At 49.4% G+C, this 12,080-nt stretch overlaps 1 protein-coding gene across 3 annotated transcripts in view; it reads right to left on the bottom strand.

Moving 5' to 3' along the window:
- The window catches only part of Kcnk13 (potassium two pore domain channel subfamily K member 13), a 104,557-nt gene extending 92,773 nt beyond the window's left edge, over positions 1-11,784 (bottom strand). Inside the window, exons 1-2 of one of the 3 annotated variants that reach the window (XM_006240447.5) lie at positions 11,377-11,784; positions 9,909-10,976 (exon numbers count right to left, since the gene is read on the bottom strand). In XM_006240447.5, the coding sequence (XP_006240509.1) occupies positions 9,909-10,242 (334 nt within the window). In that variant the 5' untranslated portion in view covers positions 10,243-10,976; positions 11,377-11,784. Of the gene's footprint in view, positions 1-9,908; positions 10,977-11,376 lie in introns of those variants that run through there. The other 2 variants (NM_022293.2, XM_063262443.1) reach the window with 2 other exon arrangements.
- Between the last annotated feature and the right edge of the window lie 296 nt (positions 11,785-12,080).

Here is a 12,080-nt window from a genome sequence, read left to right as displayed (position 1 = left end):
TAACATATACACACATGAACTTATAGAGACTGTCACAATATGCACAAAACCGGCACAGGTTTAAACCAGACAGAATCCCAGCACTGAGCAGGGAAAATGGACACAAAGTCCCTCTTATAGCTAATAATCTATTTGTGATTGATACCTGCTGACAAAAGAAGAAAACCCATTTTCTCCAATGGAGTGTGTGGTGGTTTGAATGTGCTTGGCCCAGGGAGGGACACTATTAGGAGGTGTGGCCTTGTTGGACGAAATGTGTCATGTTGGGCTTTGAGAGCCTTCTCCTAGCTGCCTGGAAGCCAGTCTTCTCAGCTTCTTTTCTGCCTAAGTTGGCTGTTCTGGACCTTGCTGAGTAGACTGACCCTGAACTCAGAGATCTGAGGCTGAGTCTCTTGAATGCTGGGGTTAAAGGTGTGTACCAACACGACCGGACTTAAGCTTTTCTTTACCTAGAACTTGCTCTGTCCCAGGCAGATCTTCAGACAAGGGCAATAAGCAACCACATTCTTTATCAAAATATCACAAAACAGTCTCTAGGCCACATTCTTCTCCTCTGAAACCTTTTGAGCCTTGCCCCCAGAGTCTCTGGGTATACTCATCACACTCTAGGGCAGGCCCCATGCCCAGGCCCTGTGCCCAGGCACCATGCCCAAGTCCCACGCCCAAAGAGCAACTGTTCAACACGAAACAGACGCCATGTTTTTTTAATGTGTGTGCTGCTTTTCTTTCTCTTCTTTTCTTTCCTTTTTGTTTTCATCTTATTGACTTTCCTTTCTTTCCTTTCTAAGTTTTTAAAATCTATTTTGATTTGTGATTTTTTTTTCTTGCAGAAAGAGAGAGATAGAGAACTAACATCAAGGGTGGTGGGGAGATCTGGGAGGAGTTGAGAGAGGAAAAAGAATATAATAAAAATGTTTAAATTTGGGCTGGAGAGATGGCTCAGTGGTTAGGAGGACTGACTGCTCTTCCAGAGGTCCCAAGTTCAAATCCCAGCAACCACATGGTGGCTCACAACCATCTGTAATGGGATCAGATGCCCTCTTCTGGTGTGTCCGAGGTCAGCAACAATGTATACATAAAATAAATAAATAAATAAATCTTTAAGAAAATGTTTAAAATTTTTTAAAAAAAATACAGTTAAAAATTAAAGAGAGAATAGACTTATCTCAACATTATAAGAATGAATAATGGATATATATATATATATATATAATTACATTTAAAATGTGACTTACCTATTGTAGTAATTAGAGATAACTGGACATTTACACTGTGGCTGCGGAACCCACATGACTTCAGGAAGATAGAGCTATAGGAAAAATGCTTTTCCATTCACTCCATAGCATTATCCAGATATTAAGACAAGACACATACATCGCAGGAAAAGAAACAGATGTGCATCTCTTTGGCCAGAGATGTGAGAATCTTCTCTGAAGTATTAGCAGACCAAATGCACAGTCACAGAAAAAGCCTCACACAGCCTGGACAAGAGGTACTCATTGTGGGAACCCAAACTTGCTATGAAGGCTTGGAAGTTGCTAATGTAATACTCTCTATCCATGGCATAAAGGGGAGAGTCACAAGGTCCTCTCAACAGAGGCACAAAACAGCTCAGATAACTTTATGGTTTAAAGAACGAAGATATTGGGTGGAAAGGAAGCCCAGAATTCTCAGGAAGGTTCTAGAGGTCAATGGTGGGAAACAGAAGTTCTCGTCCTGAGAGCAGGATGAAGTAAGATGTCCATTCTCACGAGTCCAGTCAGTCACGAGAACAGACATACAAAATCTCCAGACTAATAATTTAAAGTAGCTATTTACCATTCTACAGTCTCCTATATAGGAAAACACTAAACTATGACAAGAACAAATAGCAGGGGACAGCGAGATCACAGCATTCAGGATCAAACAGTCACAAAAGCCAGTTGTGCTCCTGTGTATCCACACAGAAGGGAACCAAAGAAAATTAAGAATGGGATGTTATGGGGTTGGGGATTTAGCTCAGTGGCAGAGCGCTTGCCTAGCAAGCGCAAGGCCCTGGGTTCGGTCCCCAGCTCCGGAAAAAAAAAATTAAAAAAAAAAATTAAAGAATGGGATGTTACTAAGGGTAGAGTACTTGAAAAGAAATTAACCAAGGAAAGCACAAAACTCTGAAAACTACAAAACACTCCTAAATCAATCAATTAATTAATTAATACTAATTAATTAATAAAAAGATTTACATGAGGAGGGAGGCAGCTCACGGTCGCAGACCATGGAACGTCACGTTGCTGGATGGGACGAATATTCCTGTGCTAGCTCACACACCTACCGTAAGTTTCCTCTGCAGAAAGGAGCAGGATGGGCTTATCATTCTCATGGATGTTTAAGGAACCCAGAAAAGCTAAAAATAGCCCCAAAAAGAAGAACAACATCGGAGGACTCACCCTTCCTAATTCCATCTGACTACAAAGCCTCCATTTCCGAGGCCCTGGTGTAAAGAAAGACTACAGGTTGACAGAATAAAACATAGTCCGGGAATCAACCCTCAGAGTGGCGCCCTTGATTTCTGACAGGTGCCAAAACCAATTCTCTCTGTGCGTATGGGTAGGTGGGTGGGAGAGACAGGGGCCAGAAGATGACAGACTTTCCGATAAATATTACTGAAACACCCGAACTTCCACTTGTGATTGAGGGTGGACCTACAGCTCATGCCCTGTGCCAAGTACAAACTCAAAATGCATCAGCCTCCTGAAGGTGAGAGCAAAAGTACAAACCAGAAGAAAACAGGACCTGAGGTAGACAGTGGCTTCTGAGCCAACACTTTAAAAGCGCATGCAGAAAGGGGGAGGGGCTGCAGAACTGGCTCTGCCATTGAGAGCGCTGACTGTTCTAGAGGACGCAGGTTCAATCCCCAGCGCCCACTAGTCATTTCAGTCCTGAGGGTATCCAGCTCCCCCTTCTAGACTCCACAGGCCCTGCAAGCAGATGGTGCACCACAGACATGAGCAGGCAAAACGCCTACACGCGTGAAATAAAAACGATAAAGAAATCAATAAGATACGAACAAGAAGTAGATAAAGTCGGACTCCATTGCAATTTGAACCTTTTGGGTTTCCAGGGACACTTGGAAGTTTGCGGAAAGGCCCACAACCTACAGATCCTAGGCGATGAGGGTCTCGAATCTAAAACACACAGCACTTTCGCAGTTCCCAGTAAAAGCACAGATAACCCGGTTGAAAACAGGCAAGGGGTGTGAATAGCTATTTCTTTCAAGAAAGTATTTATAGGGCTAGCTGTGGTGATACACACCCATGTCCCTGGGACTCGGGAGACAAGGTAGAGGAATTGTGAGTCCATGGCTAGCCTGGATTACCCAGTGAAGCCCTATCTCAGTAGATGCACATACGGAAAGCATATAGAAGGTTATTAAAGCACGGACTGTGGGGTTGGGGATTTAGCTCAGTGGTAGAGCGCTTGCCTAGGAAGCGCAAGGCCCTGGGTTCGGTCCCCAGCTCCGAAAAAAAAAAAAATTAAAGCACGGACTGTTACGCAACGTTACTCACTATTCCAGAAGGCCAATCAAATCTGCAGAGAGGTCCCATTCCCACCCTCTCTGTGATAGTGAAGAAGACAGTCACGATGGAGAGAGTAAAGCAGGAGGTGCTGCCAAACTGGTGGCTTCCTGGGACTGTTGTCCAGCTCTGGACATGGGCCTTGGCACTTCTTGGGTTCAACAGCACATTCCAGTATGTCTCTGACACTGCTGTTAGCATATTTTTTTTTTTTTACAGGCAACCCAGTGCCGCCTGAAACTGCTTTTCTTGTTACTTTCACTCCTCTGTGATTATAGAGAGAGAGAGAAAAATGGCGCTGCAGGCAACAGAAGGGTATGTGGCTGCTGCCCGAAGACTGAGGTGCCAGTGCAGGTGTGAGCACAGGAGAGGCCCTGGCACAGAAGCAGCAGGTGTGTGTGCAACTGGGGTCTCGTTCTCTCCAGCTCCGCTCCATGCCAAACGGGGCATTATTCCCAGACTGTGCAGGAAAAGGAACTTTCGAGAAGGTTCGTTTTACCGCCTTCACTTTCCATTTGAAAGCGGGAAGCAAAGCTCGAGACCAGACCCAGTGATGCTGTGTAAAGACCAGTGTAGCCCCCAGGTATGGAGGCAGGGGAAGAAAGGAACAGGGCGTGAGGTGGAGCTATGGGAAAAGGAACATTCCTGCTGGGCCAGGTGGTACATGCCTGCAGTCCTAGCACTTGAGAAACTAAGGCAGGAAAGTTGCTGTGAGCTTGCGGGTAGCCTGGACCACATAACCCAGACTACAAAGTAAGATCCTGTCTCAAAAACTAAGAGAGGAAAGAATGGAGAGAAGGAAGGGAGGCATGGATGAAGGGAGGAAGGGAGGAAGGGAGGAAGGAAGGGAGGAAGGGAGGAAGGGATGTGGGCAGGTAGGTTGGAAGGTTGGTCCTAGTTGGGTCTGGTGGCACAAGACTGTAATCTCAGTTACTCAGGAGGCTAAGGTAGGAAAACCTCAAGCTGAAAACCATCATGGACTCCAGTTAGATCTAGTTCAACCTGAGCAACTTAGTAAGACTCTGCCACAGAATAAAGAGACCAGAAAGGATTAGGAAGAAGGGGGAGAGAGGGTGGGGAAGGGGTGATGATGGTGGTGGTGGTCTTCAGAAGCAGGATGGAGAGGGTCAGGAAGGGCTGGACTCTCGGCTATTAGACATGAGGATACCAGGAAGGTTTGAGAATGTTTTTTTCTGAAGAATATGAGACCAGGACTTGGGAGGCTGGAAGCTGGGGATGGTGGTGTTAGACTCAAGGTCAGAAGACCCTGCATTGTCCAGAGAAAGCATCTCAGTTTTATCTCCAACTGAAGGACGGTGGTAGAGATGGCTTTCGGCCTCAGTTGAATTCTGTCTTGGTCGTACTTAGAATGATGAAAAGAAGCGCTCACTTACCAGAGTAGAAAATCAGCACTGAAGGAAAACCAGGGGTGGAAAGAATAAAGAAGAATAGAGAGAAAACCAAGTAGGGAACGCGCCAAATTTTCATCTGCATAGAAAAATACAGAGACAGTTAAAAATAAAAGGACAAAAACATGCTAAGTGGTTACTTAAACCAAAAACTACTGGTGACCGCCACTCGAGCAATGGTTTAAAGGTCAACGCACATTTGCAAATAAGACACAGAACTTTAATTCCACATTCAGGTGTTTAAGATGGCCACTGATGCAGAAAGCAGGAAGAGGGTAACCAAATCAACCCCGAGGAAGATAAGCAAAAGTTATGCAGGTTATGGAGTTACTTACAAAAAAAATTGATGAATTTACATGCCCTGAGACACAGTAAAATGTTGTCTCTGGTGTGTTTGTGGGAATTAAAGGCCGGTTGAAGGGGGTGGGGAGTGTCAATGTTCTCTTTACCTCCAGAAATTTGTGACCCAAGGGAAAACTGGCTCGAATATATACAGACTCCAGGACACAAAGAAATGTTCAAAGAAGAAAACAGAGAATTGTACAACACGCACATTCTCAGATCATTACGCGATAATTTTAGCAATAAATCAAAGCATAATTATAGAGCCAACCTCACAGAACCTTTAAAAAGCAATCTTTCTGAATAACATTTTGAAGCGAGTTAAACAGCTACATAGAGAATGAGCACGAATATTTATCTTAGCCACAGAAAGGATGTGAGTTATGAAAAACTAGGAAAAATACTCTGTCAATCAAACAAGTATTTTTTTCTACACCAAAAATTCAAGTCAGCAAGAAGGTAGTTGAAAAAGATGATCATTCATCCAATTTTCTCCTTTCCCCTCTCTGTTTCTCTCTGTGTGTTTCTCTCTCTGTGTGTGTGTCTCTCTATCTCTGTCTCTGTCTCTGTCTCTGTCTCTCTCTCTCTCTCTCTCACACACACACACACACACACACACACACACACACACACACACACGGGAGCAGGGGAGGGAAGCTTACTGTCGACCCGTCATCAGGGATGGGGACCCTTAGCCTTGAAGAAGGACCTGAATATAGCACAGAGAAAGAACCCCCATGAACTCCTCAGAACGGGCTGAAAACCACTTCAATGGTCAGTTGGTTGGCCCAGTATCACCGTGATATTCATCAGCTGCTTACTCCAAGGGAACTCCCAAGACACAGAAAACCTGGGGACCAATGTGCCAAGAGCCAACGGGAAAAGCCAGGAAGCGACTCTGTGATCTGCTGGGTGGGGGGAGTGGTAGTGGGACAGACATTGTCAGCCATCATGCTATCTGGGGAGATGTTTAGTTGGTGAGAACTGAGAAACACGATACTGGAGGAGAATCTTTGTCTACATGGCAGGTTTTGCTCCTGTCTTGCCTTGAACTAGCAGACACTGGGAATCACAAATTTCCTTGGGGCCTAAAATCAACCACAACTGAGGAAAGGAGTCGTGGTCTCTAACTGGGGACCAACTCTTCCTACAAAAAGAGCCAACAAGGAAGGAAAGTCATGAGGGCAGCTCTAGGCGTCAGCTTGGAAGGAAGAGCTCCATCACCTCCAGATGAGCAACTTCCGACTCATCGTAGAAGCTCTCTGAGCCTTCACAGGAGAGTGTGGCCAGCATCTCGGGGGTTTTTGTAAGAGTTCAATGTGTACAGAGATACATGCTGTGCTTGGCCCCCAGACAACAGTTATGAGATCCCACATTTGTGGAAACACAGGCAGGTCTCATGAGCAGCACATTAAAGGGAAGAGAATGCTGAATGGGGTGTGTGCCTGGATGAAGAAGAATTGTGGCAACCAGAAGAGCTGAGAAAACACATCTCCCTATGTCAAGAAGAAGCACGTGCACACACATCACCCTCCAGGGTGACCAAGAATCCTGTGTGAACTAGATTAGAGTAACCTGCAACGTCAACAGACTGCAAAAGAGCTTCCTGTCATCCCTTCCCTAGACAAGGAAGACCAGACTTCTCTCTCCTGTGACCCAAGTTCATCTGAGGACTTCAGGTTCTCACAGTTGTCTAGCTAGCATGGTCTTGAACTTAGACAGGGAATTCCTGTAGTGGGGTTGCTCTCACCAGGGCCCAGGGCCCAGGGCTGCCCCCCCAATGTCCTGCACCCCATGTTATACTCCTTTCCACTCACGGTCTGATCTCTGGCTCTCTGACTACCAGTGTCCTCCATCCCACCAAGGAGAGGTGATCAATAAAAGAGATGCAGGTGTGACCAGACCAACATTCCAAGAGCTTTATTAGGCTTCTAAAGGTGGCCCTCGGGAAAAAGGGAAGATGGAACTCGTGTGCTGAAGAGGAATCACTTGGAAAATTCTTGGCAAACCATAATGAAAGAGAGGGCAGGAGGGAGGGACAAGAAAGGGGAAAACAGTAGTTGTGGGGAGGGGAGACCACAGTGCTGGGGGAGGGGTAGAAGGCAAGGGAAAGGGGAGGGGAAGGGGAGAGAGAAAGGGAAGGGAGAGGAGGGGAGGGGAGGGGGAAGAGGAAGGGGAAGGGGAGGGGTGCTTCTTGTCATTAACTGGACTGGGCTGCTTCTGGGTCTGACCTCACAGGCTGAAGGAGTCACACACTCCTTCCTTTCTATGTGTTGAAGGGGACAAGGCTGATGCTGGCCACCTCCCAGGACAGCCTGTAGCTTGGAGACTCTAGGCAATAGGGTAAATGAGAGTTGCTAAAAGCAACAGGAGAGGCCATGCCAATTTTGAGAACAGAGCAAAAAGAGACAGGAAGAGGGGAACAGAAAGGTAGGAGTGACAGAAGGCTGGAGCCTGGGAAGACCTTAGGGGAGGATTTTAGGGGAGGACCTTAGGGGAGGATCTTGGAGATGAGAAGCCCCAGAGACACAGTTGAGGAAAGTGGGATGTTTTCTTTGTGTTATAATGGCACAACTTTAAATTTCCTTAAAGAGACAGGGGACCATTGAATTTAGTTGTTTAGTGCTCTGGCTATTGGACCAGTCTTCTTTGAAAAGGACCTCAAGAACGATTTGAGTTACAGTGACATCAAACCCATCTCTTCTTCACAGAGAAAGGCATGGAAAGGAAGAAATAGCAGACTAGAATTGAGAATTTAAAAAGAAAAACCATTGGATTCCTATTACTATAAAGGAGTCTGGATGCAACAGGCTCAGGTGAACACAGGAAAGGACAGGAAGGATAGATGGTAAGGAGAGCTAAGTTCTGGTCAGAAATCTGATGCCACAGTCCTGAAAGTTTCCAGATAGGACACAAGTACCCGGAGATCCCAGCTTCTCAGAACGGCCAGTCTGAGCTTCCCTGTGAAGTCTTAGGAGGTGCACCTCAGAGGAATGGGCCTCTTACCCTCCTTTGAATGGGCACAAACTCTCACTGGCTGCCCTCGCTCCTGCTCCCCACACACAAGCACGCATGGCTTCTCAGCTGGAAATTTTAGGTGCACCTGCCATTGTTCCCACAGAAAACCATCTTAAAGCACAGCAGAAAGTCCTGCTGTGCCTGGAAATGGAGGGCAGTTGAACAACGCCTCATCCTTACAGGGACTGGGTGGGAAAGATGCTCTAAGCACAGGCATGAGGGAAGAAATCGATCGGGAAAGCCTAGCACATGAGACTGCAGAAATGAATACTGTTCCTCTTTCTAGGCGACAAACAGCGGACCACCGAGAAAAAGAGACAAGAGTGACATGGGCTTGTGACCATCTAGCAGGAAGCACTGCGTATAGTTGTGTTCCCTCCTGCCCTCTCTCATTCTCTGGCCAGCTGAGTCATGGGTTCCTGGCTAATCTTGGGAAGTCTTTCTTGGTTAGTCCGGTCTATAGCCCGAGGCTCCTGTTTTGAATATACTTTTCTCCTGGCAGAATGTCTGCACGGCATCTCAAGGTGGTTCACCTGTCACCAATGCCACCGGCAAACCCCTCTAGAGTCCCGGGGCCCTGGCTGCTGAGAGTCCTGCACCGCCATGAGCTCCTGCAGTGGCTTCTGTACTACTTCCCTTCTTCTTCTTCTAGCTGTTCGGGCCCCGCCCCCATCACGTCTTTCCCCAGGACGTCTACAGTACTTTCTCCGGCCCACTCATTACTCAGCTATACACCAATAGTGAGCAGTTTTTTTTTGGGGGGGGGGGTGTGCTGCACGAATCTTCCAGTTCCCACCTCATTCTGCAGGGGAACATCACCGATGGCAGCTCGCCACACCATTCTCAAAATTCTTAGGGGCTCAGCTGCTTCCTACTAAATTCTAACTTCTTATCCCTTCTCCAGTCCATTAGCCACCAGGCCGGCCGGCCTGGCACTCCTTCCTCCAGTCCAAGCTCAGTCAGCACCTCACAGACTTCTGGGATGCAAGCCTCTTCTGCTCCAATTGTATGCCCCTATGTTTAGTCCCTAAACCCAATTCATAGGAACTCAAACTGGCTAGACCCACGGTCACTTTCCCCCTGGTTCTTCACGGAAGGAAACACGTCCCATTCTTTGAGCCCCATTTTACTCTCTTCTGTCTCGTTCTAGTTGGAATTCTGAGCGTCTCTCTCGGTGAGTTTGAAATCTCAGGCTTTCCTTTGAGCAGTGGCTTGTGCATTGTCAACCCTCAGCAAACGTTCTTAGCTTTCTATCTGTTTGTAAGCTTCCACAGAATCTACGAATTCAGTCCTGTCTCCTAAACCAGACTGGCTGTCTACAGAAGCGCTTCCCTAATTTAAGAACCATTCGATTTCCCGGCGACTGGTTAACAAACAGCGTCTGGTTCTGGTCTAGGCAGAGGTCTGGGGTAATTCTAATAATCTTCGGGTGTGGTTGGGATCCATTCACACCTGTTGATTAGCTGCAAAGGTATCCCTAGGTGCATCTCCTGGCGTCCAAGTGGAGAACCCAACCCCTAGGGTGAGATGCTGGTTCCCACGAGGTCCCAGGAACTAGGGGCATCGAGTGACCAGGCGGCTCACTTACCTATGGTAGTTACCACTGTGCCCACGAAGTAGAAGGCGCCCGTGAAGTCCCAGCGAGGGCGCACGCTGTCCATGCGGATGCCCGCCTTGGTGGCTTCCTCGTAGTGGCGGAGGAAGCCTCGCAGCTCTTCGCGGCTCAGGTTGTGGCCCCTGCTGAAGTTGGCCAGGCGCTCTTCCCAGCGCTGCTTGGCCTGCAGCTCCTGCGCTAGCTCCAGCGCGGAGAAGACTGCGGCGCCGCCCAGCAGGTAAAGCAGGATGAGCCCCGCGAGCAGCAGGAAGCGCGCGTTGTCCTCGTTCAGGTGGCCGGGGCTGCAGCTGCAACCGCGGCCAGCCATGGCACTGGAGGACAACCCCGCGAGGGTCGCTGCCCGCGGACTTGTGCCCACGCCCCTGGTAAGATCCGGCTCTGCGGATCTTAGCCCGCTCTGCCTGCGGGCTCGCCCATGCCCGCCGCGCGCTCCCTAAGGCGGCGTGGATCTCCGGGCCACCGCCTCCTCCGTTGTTCCTGTGGAGCCAGCTCCCCACGTCCGCCTGGACTCGTGGTTTCGAATCCGCTTTGTCGCCGCCGCCTCCTCGTCCGCTCTGGAGTTCTCCTTAAGGCCGAAGACCAGAGGGTCGGGGTACGGAGTCTGCTTCGGCTTGGTGTGGGGGTGCGGGCGACCGGGGTTCACCCGGGCTCCTAATTTTGCTCAGATTGGGGAGGGGGCGTGGCGTGCCTTCAAGGCAAACTCCATAAAACTTGAACTCATCTTGAAGAAAAGGTAGTGGGTCCAGAGAGAATCGGTGGGTAAGCTTAACATCAAGGTCCGGGTTCCTCCGAACATTGCTTTCCAAGCTGTGGTGGCTGGGACACAGGCTGTCCTCTGTCTTCGGTGCCTCTCCAGGTGGATCTGTATTGCGTATCGGTGACAATGTCCCGCTGAGCCTCTGTCAACCAGAACAACCAAGGCTCAGAGGCTGGGACCGGTCTGGGACAGACGCACGGATGCAGGGACAGTGCGAAGGGCAGATCAGCCGGCTCGGATCTCCACTGGGCACACGGGCTCCGCAGCAGCATGAGGGCGGACCGCTGTGGGGAGGAGAGCAGAGGGGGAGGTTGGAACAGTGAAGGAAGTTAGAAGCATCCTCCCAGGGCGCCTTTCTTGACTTCCCCCTAACCAGAGTGCCCTTGGCCTCTAGGCCCTGCACTGGGCGTTCTCTGTCGCCACAGGCAGGCCCTGCTAGCCCATCTCCCGGAGAGCTGGCCAAGGGCAGCGGCCAGAAGAGTTCCATCTCTTCCACCGGTTTTGATCGCCTCGGCTCTGTAGTTCTTGCGCAGTCAATGGCCCTGAGCGGAGTGCTCCAAGCTACAACATGCAAGCCGGGAGCAGGGCTCTTCAGCGAACCGCTGGGGCGCCCACCCAGAGACCCCAACTTGCGGTGGGCTCTGGAGCCACTGTCGCGTTCGCGTCTCACCTCCCCAAACGCACCTGCTCTGTGCGACAGGTTCAGGATGGTCCCGGGCTCCCCTTCTCAAATGGTCTTGCCCTGCCCAGTGGGGCTGGGAGCAGAAGTCGGTGCCCGGAGCTGCCTTCTCTGTGGAGTGCTCAAACACTGCAACAGGTGGAGCCCTGCTGCTGCCAACCGTGGCGACTCCACCCGGTGTCCGCCTCTTGGCCTCAGGGCCAGTCTCCTACGCAGGTCTCCGCCCGCGATCGCCGGGAGCTCGGAAGGGAGCAGCGATGCTTCCACCCGGTTGTGCCGATCCCTGGAGTGGTTGTTTAAGAGGTCGAGAGCCTCGATGGTCTGCATGTTCTGGCCCTCTGGGGCCAGAAGAGGGCGCTGCGTGCCCTTCAGACACACCTGGTCCCCAGCCGTTTAGCCACAGGGGATCGAATATATCCGCGTGAAGGAATGGATTCATAGCCACCCACGATCTAAACAGAATTTCTCCGCCTTTGGAGAGAGTGGTCCCAGGAGACCCACCCACACGATACTTGCCAGAAACAGAACTAGAAAAGCTTGCAGTTCTGTTGAATAGATGCAGTGATTTTGAGGAGAGTAACTAACAGACATTAATTTTGCTTTGTGTCTCCGGGAGAGGAAGAACTTTAGAGGAGGGTATCGAATACACACCCAGAGTGAGTATCCCAATTACCTTTACTAGCTTAAGAAAAATTTCAAGTACATCAAA

This window comes from Rattus norvegicus, chromosome 6, assembly GCF_036323735.1.
Source record: "Rattus norvegicus strain BN/NHsdMcwi chromosome 6, GRCr8, whole genome shotgun sequence".
NCBI lineage: Eukaryota > Metazoa > Chordata > Mammalia > Rodentia > Muridae > Rattus > Rattus norvegicus.
Note: the sequence above shows the minus strand (reverse complement) of the source record. Positions and strands in the feature narration are given on the sequence as shown.